Source organism: Podarcis raffonei, chromosome 13 (assembly GCF_027172205.1).
Source record: "Podarcis raffonei isolate rPodRaf1 chromosome 13, rPodRaf1.pri, whole genome shotgun sequence".
Lineage (NCBI taxonomy): Eukaryota > Metazoa > Chordata > Lepidosauria > Squamata > Lacertidae > Podarcis > Podarcis raffonei.
The window spans coordinates 32,460,830-32,474,834 of NC_070614.1; the positions used below are offsets into that span (position 1 = coordinate 32,460,830).

Below are 14,005 nucleotides of genomic sequence, written 5' to 3' on the forward strand. Positions count from 1 at the left end.
TCTGTTCACTAGTAGTATGGAGAACTATAAGAGGCCATTTGTACATCACTCTCATTACTTAGGAGCCTTTTCTAGAATCCTGCTATTTGTCCATGAAGTGATTTCCAGAAAATGTCAAAGTTCCAATCACTGAACTATTTACCCTTTTCTTTCCTTTTAGGGCAGCATTCACATACATTCACACACACACACTATCTTTTTAAAAAAATACATTTTATTGGCATTTATAAAGAGAAATACAAAGATTATTGTCAAATATCTATTTTTAAAATCCAAACTAAAACATTAATTCAGAGGGGGGAAAGAATGGAAGAACAAGGAAGAGAAAAAAGAAAAATAAATAATAAAGGAATTAAAAGAGGAAAAGGGAGAAAAGTTAAGAAGGTAAAGAACTTCTGATTCGTCATCTTACTGCTACATATAAACATCACTCACTTCATCCTCTCCAGTGTAACACCCAATAATGCCACTCTCCATAAACTATTTTCTTCAATCGTCAAATCCAAATATAATTATTTCATTTTCTTTTCCATGCAAAAAGTCTGTGAGAGGTTTCCAATCTTTAGTAAATGTTAACAATGACATTGCTCTGATAAAATATCTCAATTTTGCCATCTCAGCTGAGCTCATTAATTTTAACAATGACTCCACCATTCTTGGTAATGATGAGTTTTTCCATCTTTCTCTCTCTCACACACACCCCTAGGAAAGCTCTGGAGGGAATTGTGGAGTTTACTTTCCCCAGATCTTTCAAGAAGTTGACCATATCCATGAATTCCCTTTCCAGTTTCCCAAACTTACAGAGAACCCAGAAGAGATTCATCAGGGCAGAGCAGGAGTTGGCTTCCCAATCTGATGTTTGTCCACTCTTCCCCACTTCTGACTCTCAGCTCCTTCTACTTCTCTCACAGACGAGACAAAAATTGTCATGACTTTTGCAGCATGCATGCTTCTATCCCCTCCCCTGGGGAACACCCCCACATGTGGCTGCAGCTACGTCTCAAGGATGTATAATGTTACACCTTTCCTTCTGGTGAACTGTTCAATGTATGTATGACCCTCAGGCACATTCATTTAAAGATAATATTTGATGGTCAGAAAGGCAATTTTTCATCTGTTACCCTGTTACCCAGCACCAGAAACCTCTCTGAAAATGAGTACATTAGTTCACGTGATAGAGAGAAGATTCAGACATGAACTGCTATGAAAAATTCATTCTAGGGAAATAAATAGGAAATCTCCCCCTGCCCTCCCACCGCTGCCAGTATTCTGTCAAGATAAAGTGGATGGGACTGCATACCAGCAACCCATGCCCAAGATGGAGCTAAAGCATATACCCACCCATGCACACAAACCACCCCCTAGGTAACATGGTCTATAAAGAGGGGAGGGTGCCTGGGCTGCATTGTGAGACCTCATGGGCCACGTTTATGCCACAGGGCCTTGATCTCTAGTCTAGCAGTTTCTGATGTTAAAGTGGAAAGAGCAACAGTTTTGTAAGGCAACTGCCCTTGGTCCTTCCTGCTGTCTGGCTACAAGTTTCATCTTATTACAAGGATTTAGCCATTCTAGTCGTATCCCCATTGAAAGGGGTTCCAGTTTCCTTGGAGATGTGGAAGTGGTAATTTCTGTGAGTCTTTAGACTTGTTTGTGTCTTGGGAGGAATGAGGTGTGTAATAATAACGCCTTTGTGGATGAGAACTATTTAGGAGCCAGGAGCGAAGGTATTGGGAGCCTCCGGACCATAGGCACACCAAGGCCCATCATGTCTGCTCCTTTGGCTGACCAAATTATGGAAACCCAGTCCACCCATCCGACACCCGACATCCCCAGCTTGTTTCTGATTTTGACCTTTTAATATGGTTTTTATTATATATTTTTATGTATCATTGTTGTAAACCACTATGATATTTTTGTATGAATATCGGTATATAAATATTTTTCTAAATAACTAAAGCCAGGCCTTCAATGGAACAATTGGGAGCTTCACATGGGCCCCCAGTTGTCCCTTTGCTGGAGCAAAGCATGCCTTGCTCAAGGAGAGGGGAGAAGTTCATGCTTCCCAGTGTAGCTCTTTGAAGCTGTGTTGTGCTGTTCCTTTGAGTCCTTCGTTTTGGAGGTTGAAAGGTATGTCATGAAGTGGCTTACAAAACACAGGGCTGCCAACCCCCCTTGCTTTGTGGTTCCCATGTTTCGATAACGTCTGAAGGGATTTTAACAGAATTATGGCATGTGATGGACCGGTGGGTTGCCCGGTCCATTTATCAAAGTTGGCTAATGGGGTTGGACCCCAAAATGTTCCCCACCATGGTCTACCAACTGTGAATCCCTATCTAATTGCTTTTCTATTTCTCTACTCATTTACATAGAATGTGGTCTTTGTAAACATAGCACACACCGGGTGGATAACATATTATAGAAATACAGCACAATACAAAGCAACGCAATACCTCAACAATTTATTTGACAGAAATACAAATAATATTTTAAAACATAGGCATGTTAAAATAAGCAGAAAATAATATAAATCCCAGTAGATAAAAGGCTATCCATTGAAGATGTTCATTAATACTATGCAGACATCTTAGCTGTATTGCTTTCAGTACCTGCTGTAAAAACTTCTGGCAAGCTAACCAGACATCATGAACCCAAGCCATTTATTGGAACCCTAAAAGTCAAAACCAGTACTTGACCTGGGCTTAGTAAAATACTGGAAACATTATTGTAAGAGAATAAATGGATGAGAGAAGGAGGACAGACAAAGCACAGTCTGGAGGCATTAATTTTTTTCTTCCAATGGGATTCCCAAGTTTCTAGGTCCAGCCAAGGAGCAATTACACTTCTCGATGAAATAGGTGATGATTGGTGCTGAGACCAGGAGAAGAAGCACCAATGAGGAGCAGAGAATCCAAACATAGGGAGATATTGTCTGACCTGCATTCAATAGAAAAAGATCAGAAAGGTTTGGGTGTCTATTCAGATATGACCAGCGGCAGGGAGATAAATCAACAAATAGACATTAACAAGTTCCCTATGGTTTGATGTTTGTTGGAAGAATGTACAAGTGTATCATAGAACTTTTCCTACTCTGATTATATACTCCTATTGATTCTCTCAAATACTATCAATCAATCAATCAATCAATCACTTTTTATTGTACATAGCCAAAGGCCTTTACAATGGACAACAGAAAATAAAAGGAAATGTTCATCTAAAATCATACACGTAACCTATAGCAGTTTGCAACATATAATAAAATAATAAAAGAAAAATAATCTGCTCAGTTTTCAACTATAGCTATTTCCTGTATACTCCATTCTATCCACCCTATGAAGGTGTTTTAGAGAAGGGGAGAACAAGAGCAAAAAGTTGACGAGTTTGGTGTTCGCTCAAATTGTCCACAGCAAGGTGAAGAGGGAGACCTTATCATTTACATAGTCTCCAGTCAGAAATGAACTATTTAAATACCTGCAGTATAACATATATATTATCTGAGGCTTAAAACTCTTGTTATTGATTAAAGTTAATCTTATAGTGGGTGTGAATGATCTATCTTGTGGCTGGTTTCTTTTAATCATTCTTTGCCCCATGTTGATGGAATGGATCCACTGGGTGTGCATCACTCCAAACTTATTGGGCACGGAATGGGGCATAAAATGATATGGTGAAAAGCTTGCACAAATAGCAGGAAAACCAGTAAGGTGTAATGCATTTTCCTGACTCTCTGTATAGCCAACTGGCTCTTGATTGAGGGCAGTCATTTGTCTTTGTCAAAAAAAGAGAGAAACTTTAATTTATTTTTTGTTTGTTTGGGGGGGAGGCTGGGGTGTCAGGAATTTTTGAAATATGGCAAGACTAAATCAGGCAGTACTGCTCCCTCATATCTTTTGAATAAATAAACCATTTTCTCTGTATACCGAACTGGCTCAATTGATGGCAATAATTGGTCAAAAAAGAAAAAAACAACAAAAATTGACATCAAGAGTGCTATCAAACTTTTTATGGTAGTAAAAAGATTCTATTAATGTGGTCTCAGGGTATTAATGGTCTCTGTTGGGAAATGATAAAAAAGTTTTCTTTTTGTGATTGTGTTTGAGTATAAATTGAATTATGTTGTTTCTGTGCTAAAATTTAAAATGACATACTAAAACAAACAATAAGATAAATATTTTTGCTCACTAAGGCTGCTTACTTAGCATTGGAAGGACAATTACCTGGGCAGGAAAAAACATGGACAATATCAGAAAAGCATGGCTCATCAACCCATCAAGAACAACAAAGGGTAAGAAATGGTTGATCTCTCCCCTGTTGATCAGAAAACTCCTTGTTGATCCACAAACTTCTCTGGATTTTGTAATGTTGTTTTGCCACAAGTGCCCACAGAAATATTTATTTTAACATATCGTGTATTTTATTAGGAAATGCATTGAAAAGTATTGTAAAAATACATATTTTGAGGAATGCATACAAATGGTGTCATTTAATGTATATATAAAGGTGCATCATAACAGTGGATTTGTTTCAAACTAAATCATAGGTCGGCCCACTGAAATCAATGGTTGTGTCAGGGAATTACCATCAGCTCAGAGGTGAGAGGTGGAACGGCAGTTGTGTTACAGGGAACCTCCGAAGATCTCGTGAAGCAGTTCTTCCTCTGGTGAGGAGGGAAGCCCCGTCTCCAGTGGGGAAGGGACGCAGGGATCAGAAGATGCTAGGGAGAGCCCCAACACCAAGCCTGAGCAAAGCGGAGGGGAGGGAAGTCCCCCTTTGCCAACTCTGCACAGTAGGCTTGTGCGCAGAGAGGGGAAGAGAAGGATGGGGGTCACACGACTGTTATGTGGGGAGGATATAAGGACTGCCCACTCCCAGATTTTGCTAGCGACTGAGCAGACATGGACTTGCGACTCTCTGCACTGTAAATAGTTTTGTACAGTTAATAAAGCCTGGAAAAGACAGGTTGGAGTCTTGCCTGTTTGCTCTTGAGCAACCACATCAGCATATAACAGGTTGCGACTAACTAGGATCTATTAATTCCATGCATTCTTTTCATGCGTTCTTTAGCAACATATGCAGTACCAGCAGAAATTAAATGGGGTGGACTTGAGCTGATCTAAGTCCCATCCCTAAAGGTCAGATACATAAACTGGACACATGAATATTTTTCACAGGTTGTATGTAAACCGATGAAAAACACTGTAAGTTTGAATCTCAAAAGCAGACCAGGGAGGACTGAACATGCACTTTGGCTAGGAAATACTGATTAATTGTTGTGGGGGAATATAAACCAAATGGATGGAGAATGAAATGAACTATGCTGGAATATGTTACGGCTGGCTAGCTGGAACTCTGAACAGGACTATCCCACCATGCAACATTCTCTTGCAGGGCTCTTTCTAGACGGATCATTTCTACAACCTTACCTGACTGGAGAATCAGATTCTGAGCAACACTGAGGGCAGATGTCTTCACTTCGTTCTTTGTATCCTTCTGCTGGTAACCACAGGAATAGTAGCCAGCATTCTTTGGCAATGCATAGACTAGGTATTGAGCATTTTGAAATGTTGCTTTCTTGAATGAAACAAGAGCCCCATCTTTGCAGAAAAAAAATCTGGTCACCACAACCTCTGATGGAGCCACACATAGTGCTATGATAATGTCCCCTTCACGAACCAAAGTTGCATTCAAGAATAAATCAGGAGCAGGAAGTTCACCTAGAGAACGAATGGAAGAAATAAAGAAAGAGCATAAACGAATACAGAGAGTATGTGAAAATGTTTTTGCAATAGAGAGTGGACATTTGAGTAATCATGTGGAATTAGATTGCTTTATAACCTTTATTTTTGTCTTACTGTATTTCTTTTTAAGCACTGTTTCTCCCCCATAATTGCCTTTATTTATTTCTTTTTGGGGAAAGTGCATGCAATGTTCTATTCTGTTTTATTTATTTAAAGCATTTTAATGCCACCTCCATTTTTATTTAGACATTTGGGGTTGTAAACTCTCATGAAGAAAGAAAGAAAGAAAGAAAGAAAGAAAGAAAGAAAGAAAGAAAGAAAGGCAGGCATAAGTGAATGCAGAGAGCAAGTGAAAACTTAATTGCAATGAAGGGCGAATATCCGAGCAGTCCTGTGAAAGTACGTAGATTGCTTTATCGGCATTACAGTGGTACCTTGAGTTACAAATGCTTCTGGTTACAAACTCTGCTAACCTGGAAAAGTTACCTCAAGTTGAGAACTTTGCCCCAGGATGAGAACAGAAATCATGTGCCGGCGGCACAGTGGCATCAAGAGGCTTCATTAGCGAAAGCACGCCTCTAGTTAAGAACAGTTTCAGATTAACAGACCTCTGGAATGAATTAAGTTCGTAACTAGAGGTACCACTCTATTTTCTTTCTCACTGCTTTGCTTTCCTAGCACTTCTCTTTGTGCTCTTTTATATTGCATCTTAACATGTTTATTAGTTGTACACACACACACAATCCTGCAGTTCTTTACATACTTACTGGTGTGCACAGGCTTCACAAGCTCAAACTCACCTGTCGAAGTGCAAAGCTCTGAATCTTTGCCATCACCCAAAAACCAATGATTTGCAAACATAGCACCTGCAATGACATTCATGCAATACATGAACACTATGTTTTAACAAGAAATAACAAGGGCAGAGCAATGATTTAAGAATTCTCCTAACCTACTGTTTTTACTTCAACTCTTTTTGGAGTGGCTTAATTTTTTTTCTAACAATCGCTGGAAATTTCTAAAAACCATATTTGTGAATTCCCTTCCCAGTTTCCCAAACTTACAGAGAATCCAGAAGAGATTCATCAGGGCAGAACAGGAGTTGGCTTCCCAATCTGACGTTGCCACTCTTGACTCTCAAATTATTCTACTTCTCTCACAGATGAGATGGAAATGATCAAGACATTTGCAGCATGCATGTTTCTGTCCCCTCCCCCAGGGCACACCCTCAGATGTGGCTGCAGCTACAAGTCAAGGATGTATAATTTTTACATCATTCCTTCTGGTGAACTATTCAATGTACAGTGGTCCCTTGGGTTACAGGTGCTTCAGGTTACAGGTGCTTCAGGTTACAGGTGCTTCAGGTTACAGACTCCGCTAACCCAGAAATAGTACCTCGGGTTAATAACTTTGCTTCAGGATGAGAACAGAAATCATGCGGCAGCAGCTGGAGGCCCCATTAGCTAAAATGGTACCTCAGGTTAAGAACAGTTTCAGGTTAAGAACGGACCTCCAGAACGAATTCAGTTCTTAACCCGAGTTACCACAGTATCTCTGACCCTCAGGCACATTCACTTAGAGAATATTTGATGGTCAGAAAGGCAGCTTTTCATCAATCATACCATTTACACACACACCCCAGAAACCCCTCTGAAAATGAGTAAATTAGTTCACATGATATAGAGAAGAGTCAGACATTAATCGTGGTTGAAAATTCCTTCTAAGGATATAAATAGGAAACATTTTTCCAGGATAAAATGAATGGGGCTGCACCCCAGCAGCTAATGCCCAAGGTACACACCCATGCACACAAACCACCCCCATGTAGCATGGCCACCCCCATGCCACAGGGCCTCGGTCCCTATTCCAGCAGTTTCTACTGTGAAACTGGGTAGAGCAAGTCCTTTCACCCTTTTGGCATGGCAGCATTGCGCAACAGCAGAGGCTTCACTAAGGCCTCAACAAGGGAATTGTGACATCAGTGCCCCATCCAAATAGGTGGCAGAGGCATAAGCTCTCACCACGTATAAAGAGTCGAATCCTGGCCTGCACCCCGGATAGGCAAATGGTGATGCAGGCTCAGACATGGGCTGGGCCAGGGGGGCAGAACCAATGGAGCAGGAGGCTTCCCTTGGGTACAGTCCCTGGTCATTTAAACAGCCGTCACCTGGAGCCCTACCTGCTTTTCCTTCATCGGGTTCTATCTGCCCTTTTTCACCTCGTGACCATGCCTGCACCTTCCAGCCCCCCCCCCCCGCCTGAGATCATTGCTGCTTGTTTTGCCTTGCCTCGCCAGAGCAAAATCACACCTGAGCTGAAATCACTTTAAGCTGAACCAATTGTGAAGTCATTAGCTGCGAGGGTTTTGAGCTCCAGCTCTGCCCGGTCTGCTGGCTTCACAAGCAGCAGAGAGTGGTGCCGGAGCGATCATCAGTGGCGTGGAGAGTGGCAGCAGTGGCATGTGCACTTGGGCTTCAGGGTAGCAGCGGTGTAATTATTTTGGCCAAGGAGCAGCAGCGGCTCAATCATCCTCAGCTAGTGAAGTCTCCATTGTGCCGTCTTTGAGTGTTCGGCCCATGGGCTCAGCTGGCAGGAGTGGCGCTACTTGCCTTATCAAAGCAGGTGATTGGCGGTAAACAAGAAATAAGAAGAAAGTGTCCTGCGATCAGTCAGTGCCATTTTAGATGTTTTGATTTTTTGTTAATGACTTCTTAGAGTTTTATAGTATATTTAGTCATATGTTGTTGTTTAGTCGTTTAGTCGTGTCCGACTCTTCGTGACCCCATGGACCAGAGCACGCCAGGCACTCTTGTCTTCCACTGCCTCCTGCAGTTTGGTCAAACTCATGCTGGTAGCTTCGAGAACACTGTCCAACCATCTCATCCTCTGTCGTCCCCTTCTCCTTGTGCCCTCAATCTTTCCCAACATCAGGGTCTTTTCCAGGGAGTCTTCTCTTCTCATGAGGTGGCCAAAGTATTGGAGCCTCAGCTTCACAATCTGTCCTTCCAGTGAGCACTCAGGGCTGATTTCTTTAAGAATGGATACGTTTGATCTTCTTGCAGTCCATGGGACTCTCAAGAGTCTCCTCCAGCACCATAATTCAAAAGCATCAATTCTTTATGGTCCAGCTCTCACTTCCATACATCACTACTGGGAAAACCATAGCTTTAACTATACAGACCTTTGTTGGCAAGGTGATGTCTCTGCCTTTTAAGATGCTGTCTAGGTTTGTTATTGCTTTTCTCCCAAGAAGCAGGTGTCTTTTAATTTCATGGCTGCTGTCACCATCTGCAGTGATCATGGAGCCCAAGAAAGTAAAATCTCTCACTGCCTCCATTTCTTGCCCTTCTATTTGCCAGGAGGTAATGGACCCAGTGGCCATGATCTTTGTCTTTTTGATGTTGAGCTTCAGTCCATATTTTGCGCTCTCCTCTTTCACCCTCATTAAAAGGTTCTTTAATTCCTCCTTACTTTCTGACATCAAGGTTGTGTCATCTGCATATCTGAGGTTGTTGATATTTCTTCTGGCAATCTTAATTCTGGCTTGGGATTCATCCAGCCCAGCCTTTCGCATGATGAATTCTGCATATAAATTAAATAAGCAGGGAGACAATATACACCCTTGTCATACTCCTTTCCCAATTTTGAATCAGTCAGTTGTTCCATACCCCATTCCAACTTTAGCTTCTTGTCCCACATAGAGTCTCAAAGCGGCTAACATTCTCCTTTCCCTTCCTCCCCCACAACAAACACTCTGTGAGGTGAGTGGGGCTGAGAGACTTCAAAGAAGTGTGACTAGCCCAAGGTCACCCAGCAGCTGCATGTGGAGGAGCGGAGACATGAACCCGGTTCCCCAGATTACGAGACTACCGCTCTTAACCACTACACCACACTGGCTTGGTATTGGAAGTGTATTGGCTTGTCATGCCAAGTATTATTTCTTCAGAAGACTGTATCAGAGGTTCTTCCAAAGGGCTTGGGAATCTAATACGGCTTATCTGTAATGGACTCCTGTATTCTGAAGGCTTGTCAAAACTACAATGTCATCAGCAGACGTTCTATCCGCATGTTGCTTCCACATTCTGATCTGTACTGTAGACCTGTATGATAAATTGGGTCCTCCCTTAAAGAGGGCACGTGTTGCAGTGAGACCTGGAAAACCGACACCCTGTGTTGTGGGTGGGTACGATTGGTCAGCCACAACACCCAATTGGTAGGTCCCTCGAAGCTGGGTGCAATCTGGCCAATGGGACGCAGTCCAAACGGTTTGAGGGACCTATTTATGCCCATGCACGTGACCCAGAGCTTCCTCTTTCAGCGCATGCATTCGGAACACCTGCTCACCTCACCCTACTTTTAGGGCTTTGCGCTTGACCTTGTTATGTAATCGTGTGTCGTCTGTCATTGGGACAGGGGCACGGCAGGAATTTTCCCCACTTGGCTGATTGGCTGTTGCCATTTGGGTTTTGCCTGCCATGTAGCAAATCGACCCAACTTGTAAGGTTGCGAATAGGCTCTGGTTCAGGTGATAGGAATGGGAGAACGGTCTCGTCATCCCTATGTGAAGGGTATTCCGTTAAAGGAATCCAGGGACTCGATGGTTTTGGCAACCCCTGAGAGGGGGTTGTGCCCATGCCTGAGTCCAGGGGGGCAATTGGGTGGTGGAGATAGCCTGTTCCCAGCTTTCCGCTTATCCAGGTGTTCACCCTTGGCTGACCTATGTTGGAACCCTGGGTCAACGCTACTTGCATGGCAGGAGCTAGTCGAACCAGAGCCTATGCAACCATTCACTTGCTGTAATCAATAAAGTTGTGGCCTAAATTCTGCCAAAAACCAAACCAAAATTTGAGTCATGTGTGAATTTATTTAGGGGGGAGGTTTCTGGATCTGAACACGCAACTGCCAATTATCAATACATTGAGATACCTTCCAATAACTCTCTGGAACAAAGTACAGTGATTTACAGAATAACGGAAGTACTGTGAATTACATAATTATGGAACTCAATGAGTTTCTTTGGGGGGGGGGGTTTAAGGATTACCAGTGGATATCACTTGTTATTCTTGCAAAGGATTATTGCATCTGAACCAGGAAGCTGCATCCTGATTCTTTTTCATACATAAGAAGAAAGGGGGGCCCTTCAGAATACCAGTGTGTGCTTCTCTATGAGTATGTGTTTTACCTGTAGTGAAATGAGCAGAACAGAAGGTGAGAGGCGACAGGGTGCCAAATTATGGGTTCACACAGGGTGCTGCCAAAATTTGAAAGATCGAAGTCTGCCCATGGGTCCAAGGAAGGGCTTCTTGGCATTTTAAATTTAATAATTCTAAAATTGTTGTTGTTGTTCAAAATATAGTAATCAAATAAATAGAATTTACTATGAGTTTCCTTGTTGAACAATATACAACATTTATGCAGTCACTGAAATTTACTTTCCCTATTTATACATGCTTACAAGGAACAACTAGGCTTTGAAACTTTTTTATGTTTTAAATTATATTTTATTAAGTTTCAACATTTTTAACACATACAGTCAAAACACAGTTTCATGTTTTATTTTTGTTGTCATCCCCCACATTTTCCATGGAGTTGTTGTTTCTCTCCTTCTACTGCACCCTATCTTCTACCTATCAAATCATAACCACAATATTATAATCTAATCTATTATATTTCTAATCCATTTTTGAAATCTGTTTTTCTTTTCCTTCAAGAAAAATCTTTTCAAAATCAGAACTTCATTATATAAACACATTTTTAAATAACTCATTAATTTCATAATATTGAAACCAATCCATTACCCATTCTCTGATTTCTTCAAACTTTTTCAATTTGCATACATTTCCAGAAAAATACAGTATGTCTCTGTATCTTCCCCAATTCTCCATCATATTAAGTTTCTTTTGTGTACTAGTTTCTACAGGGGATAGCCATAAAGATGTTTCCCTTCCAAGTAGATCTTGGTATCTTGTCCACATTCCATAGGCTTTGAATTCTTTCTGCTTCTTAGATGTGGGAACATGATGGAATTTATTGATGCCATTGTGTCTACTCTGTTTCTCTCATTTTTTGGCACCTGGATTTAAGCCACTATCCTGGCTAAACGGAAGGGCTTCACTAATTCTGAGCTATTCCAGGGCTAGCTGGATGCTTTCCCATTCTGTACCCACAATCAGTCTTCCAAATTCAGTGGAAGAATCCTTAGTGGAGAACTATCTAGCTCTGCAGTCACAGATCCTGTGGAGAAGAAGGGATAAAGCTCCCCAACATCAAGTGTTTTATAAGTGTGCAATTTCCTTTTACTGCAGACATTATAAAAAGATAAACTTCCAGTTGATTTATCTAGGAATATTCCTAATCTTTTAAGCTTTCCGTTCACTTTCAGGCGGGTCCATTGCTCTGTCCGAGCCCAGTAATCTTTCCCATCATCACATCCTATGACCCAGTAGCCATTCTCAGGTGACAGGGTGATCTCCCCCTTTCTAGAAGCGGTTGCAGAGGCAACTCCCAAGTCCCAGGTTTTCTTCTGACCAATCTCCACCTCCCAGTAATGTTTGCCTTCTGAAAATCCACATTCTGCCAGAATGAATGTGCGGGAGTCAAACCGCTTCTCCCAGTCAGAAACCTTAGAAACATTTCCTGTGTTCCAAACACTTTTGCCATCTTCCGACACTTTTAGCTTTGGGTGAGCTGTCCTGGGGTCCAAGATCACATCAGCTGCAAAAAAAAGAAAGGCCTTGATTCAAAGGCACAGACTTAAATGAACTGTATAAATTAATGTATAAATTAAGTAAGGCTGTCTGTGGGCATCTCTCTTTTAAGTCACCCGTCTGTGGACCACACTCTCATCTGTCTGCTGGACAGCTGCATATTCCTGCCTTGCTGAGAGTTGGACCAGCTGATCCTCGGGGTCCCTTGCAACTCTACAATTCTATGAATCTATGATATGATGACTAATACAAATTTCTATCCAAGCTTTCTGCATTGCATGATTCACCATCTCTCTACAACAATTCTTCTATGTTCCTCAACATATCTCCTTATGCTTTAGCCATCTGCAACATGTTTAATGTGCTAAGCACATTCTTGTCACATTAATGATGGGTCATCCTCACTTTTGCATGTGCTTACCTGTCAATCCATTTCCACATTGATCTACCCTTCCTGTATACCTATTGTATAAACACATTGTCTAAAGTATTTCCCCCTCAAAATGTGCATTTCAAAATGTTTGTGCTTTTCTTGAGCCAAACAATACTGGATAAGTAAATTAGTCCAGTAGGTATGGATCTGGATTACAACTCCCATCAGCCCCAAAGAGCATGACCAAAGCAAGGGATGATGGGATTTGCAGTCAAGCACCATCTGGCAGCACACAGGTTGAGCTACCCATTTCAGGGTGACTGGAAGGAGCCCTAGTCAACAAACGGTTTGCAGCAGTTGCTGGTTTCTCTCCAATATCCATTCTGCACATGATTTTGCATCCTCCTCACCTCTGTTGAAGCGGGCATCTGAGAATTCTGTGAATAAAGGAATGAACATAAAGGTTTCATTGGCAAGAACGTGATGGATACTTCTACTCATTCTACAACCTAATCAATCAATGCCATGGGTTGGATCCAGATTTAACCATGCATAGAACATACTGTTTGAAATCATTTGGGTTTAACTTAGTTTTGACTAAATTACATCTTTTTCATTTCAATAGGTCTTTGCTATGTATGACCCAGGCCTTCTTCCGCTGTGGTAAAAGTGTGTGGTGGGTCAGGAGGTGCATGTGTAAGCCCCACGCCCCACATCCTTATGTTCATGAGCTCCTTTCTGATCTTGATGCAATGAGTGTGAATGTCTAAAGGGGGCTTTAACCTGCTTTCAACTGAACATACATGGAAGCTTTAGTGTGAGAACCCTGGTAGATTCGGATCGTGTTTAATTAAATGCTCAAAGAAGCTCTTTTCATACCTTTTTGCACCCCATGAACTAAGGTCTGGAAGATCCTGTATGTAGATGGATATTGTGGGTAAGTGGGTGGGTGGATTTAATAAACCACTCATTTTCAAAAGACCACAATCAAAACAACTATTATAATAAGTATTTCATTAAAAATATATATTCTAAAAGCATAAGTTAGTTTGTACTCATCTCAGGCACAACTATAAAGCATAATATATTTCTAAGATGAGGAAAATGCAGCACTGACAGCTTTTTCAAAACTCTGCACAGATATGATATGATATGATATGAAATGAAATGAAATTTAGGAGCTGCTCAAA

At 41.5% G+C, this 14,005-nt stretch overlaps 1 protein-coding gene and 1 long non-coding RNA gene across 3 annotated transcripts in view; both read right to left on the reverse strand.

Annotated features, from left to right (window-relative positions):
* Positions 1-2,451: 2,451 nt before the first annotated feature.
* Positions 2,452-14,005, reverse strand: part of LOC128401059 (uncharacterized) — a 34,782-nt gene continuing 23,228 nt past the window's right edge. The window contains exon 3 of the long non-coding RNA XR_008327420.1: positions 2,452-2,934. This is a non-coding gene — a long non-coding RNA (uncharacterized LOC128401059). The remainder of the gene's footprint in view (positions 2,935-14,005) is intronic.
* Positions 11,222-13,448, reverse strand: LOC128401051 (E3 ubiquitin-protein ligase TRIM39-like). Of its 2 annotated transcripts, none has more exons than XM_053363937.1 (2): positions 13,226-13,448; positions 11,222-12,449 (listed from the first exon to the last, which is right to left on the reverse strand). In XM_053363937.1, exons 1-2 carry the CDS (start codon positions 13,314-13,316, stop codon positions 11,905-11,907), a joined length of 636 nt encoding a protein of 211 aa, XP_053219912.1. In that variant the 5' UTR covers positions 13,317-13,448; the 3' UTR covers positions 11,222-11,904. The 2 variants fall into 2 exon arrangements, with proteins under 2 accessions (XP_053219912.1, XP_053219913.1); XM_053363938.1 differs by lacking the exon at positions 13,226-13,448 and adding an exon at positions 12,864-13,068 and having other exon boundaries at positions 11,223-12,449.

What these genes read in the sequence shown, in the direction of transcription:
- LOC128401051 (XM_053363937.1), bottom strand. Translation starts at nt 13,316, where the DNA reads ATGAGTAGAAGTATCCATCACGTTCTTGCCAATGAAACCTTTATGTTC. An exon ending in AGATGCCCGCTTCAACAGAG is followed by an intron (nt 12,450 to 13,225) that starts GTGAGGAGGATG and finishes TTTTTTTTGCAG; the next exon opens with CTGATGTGATCTTGGACCCC.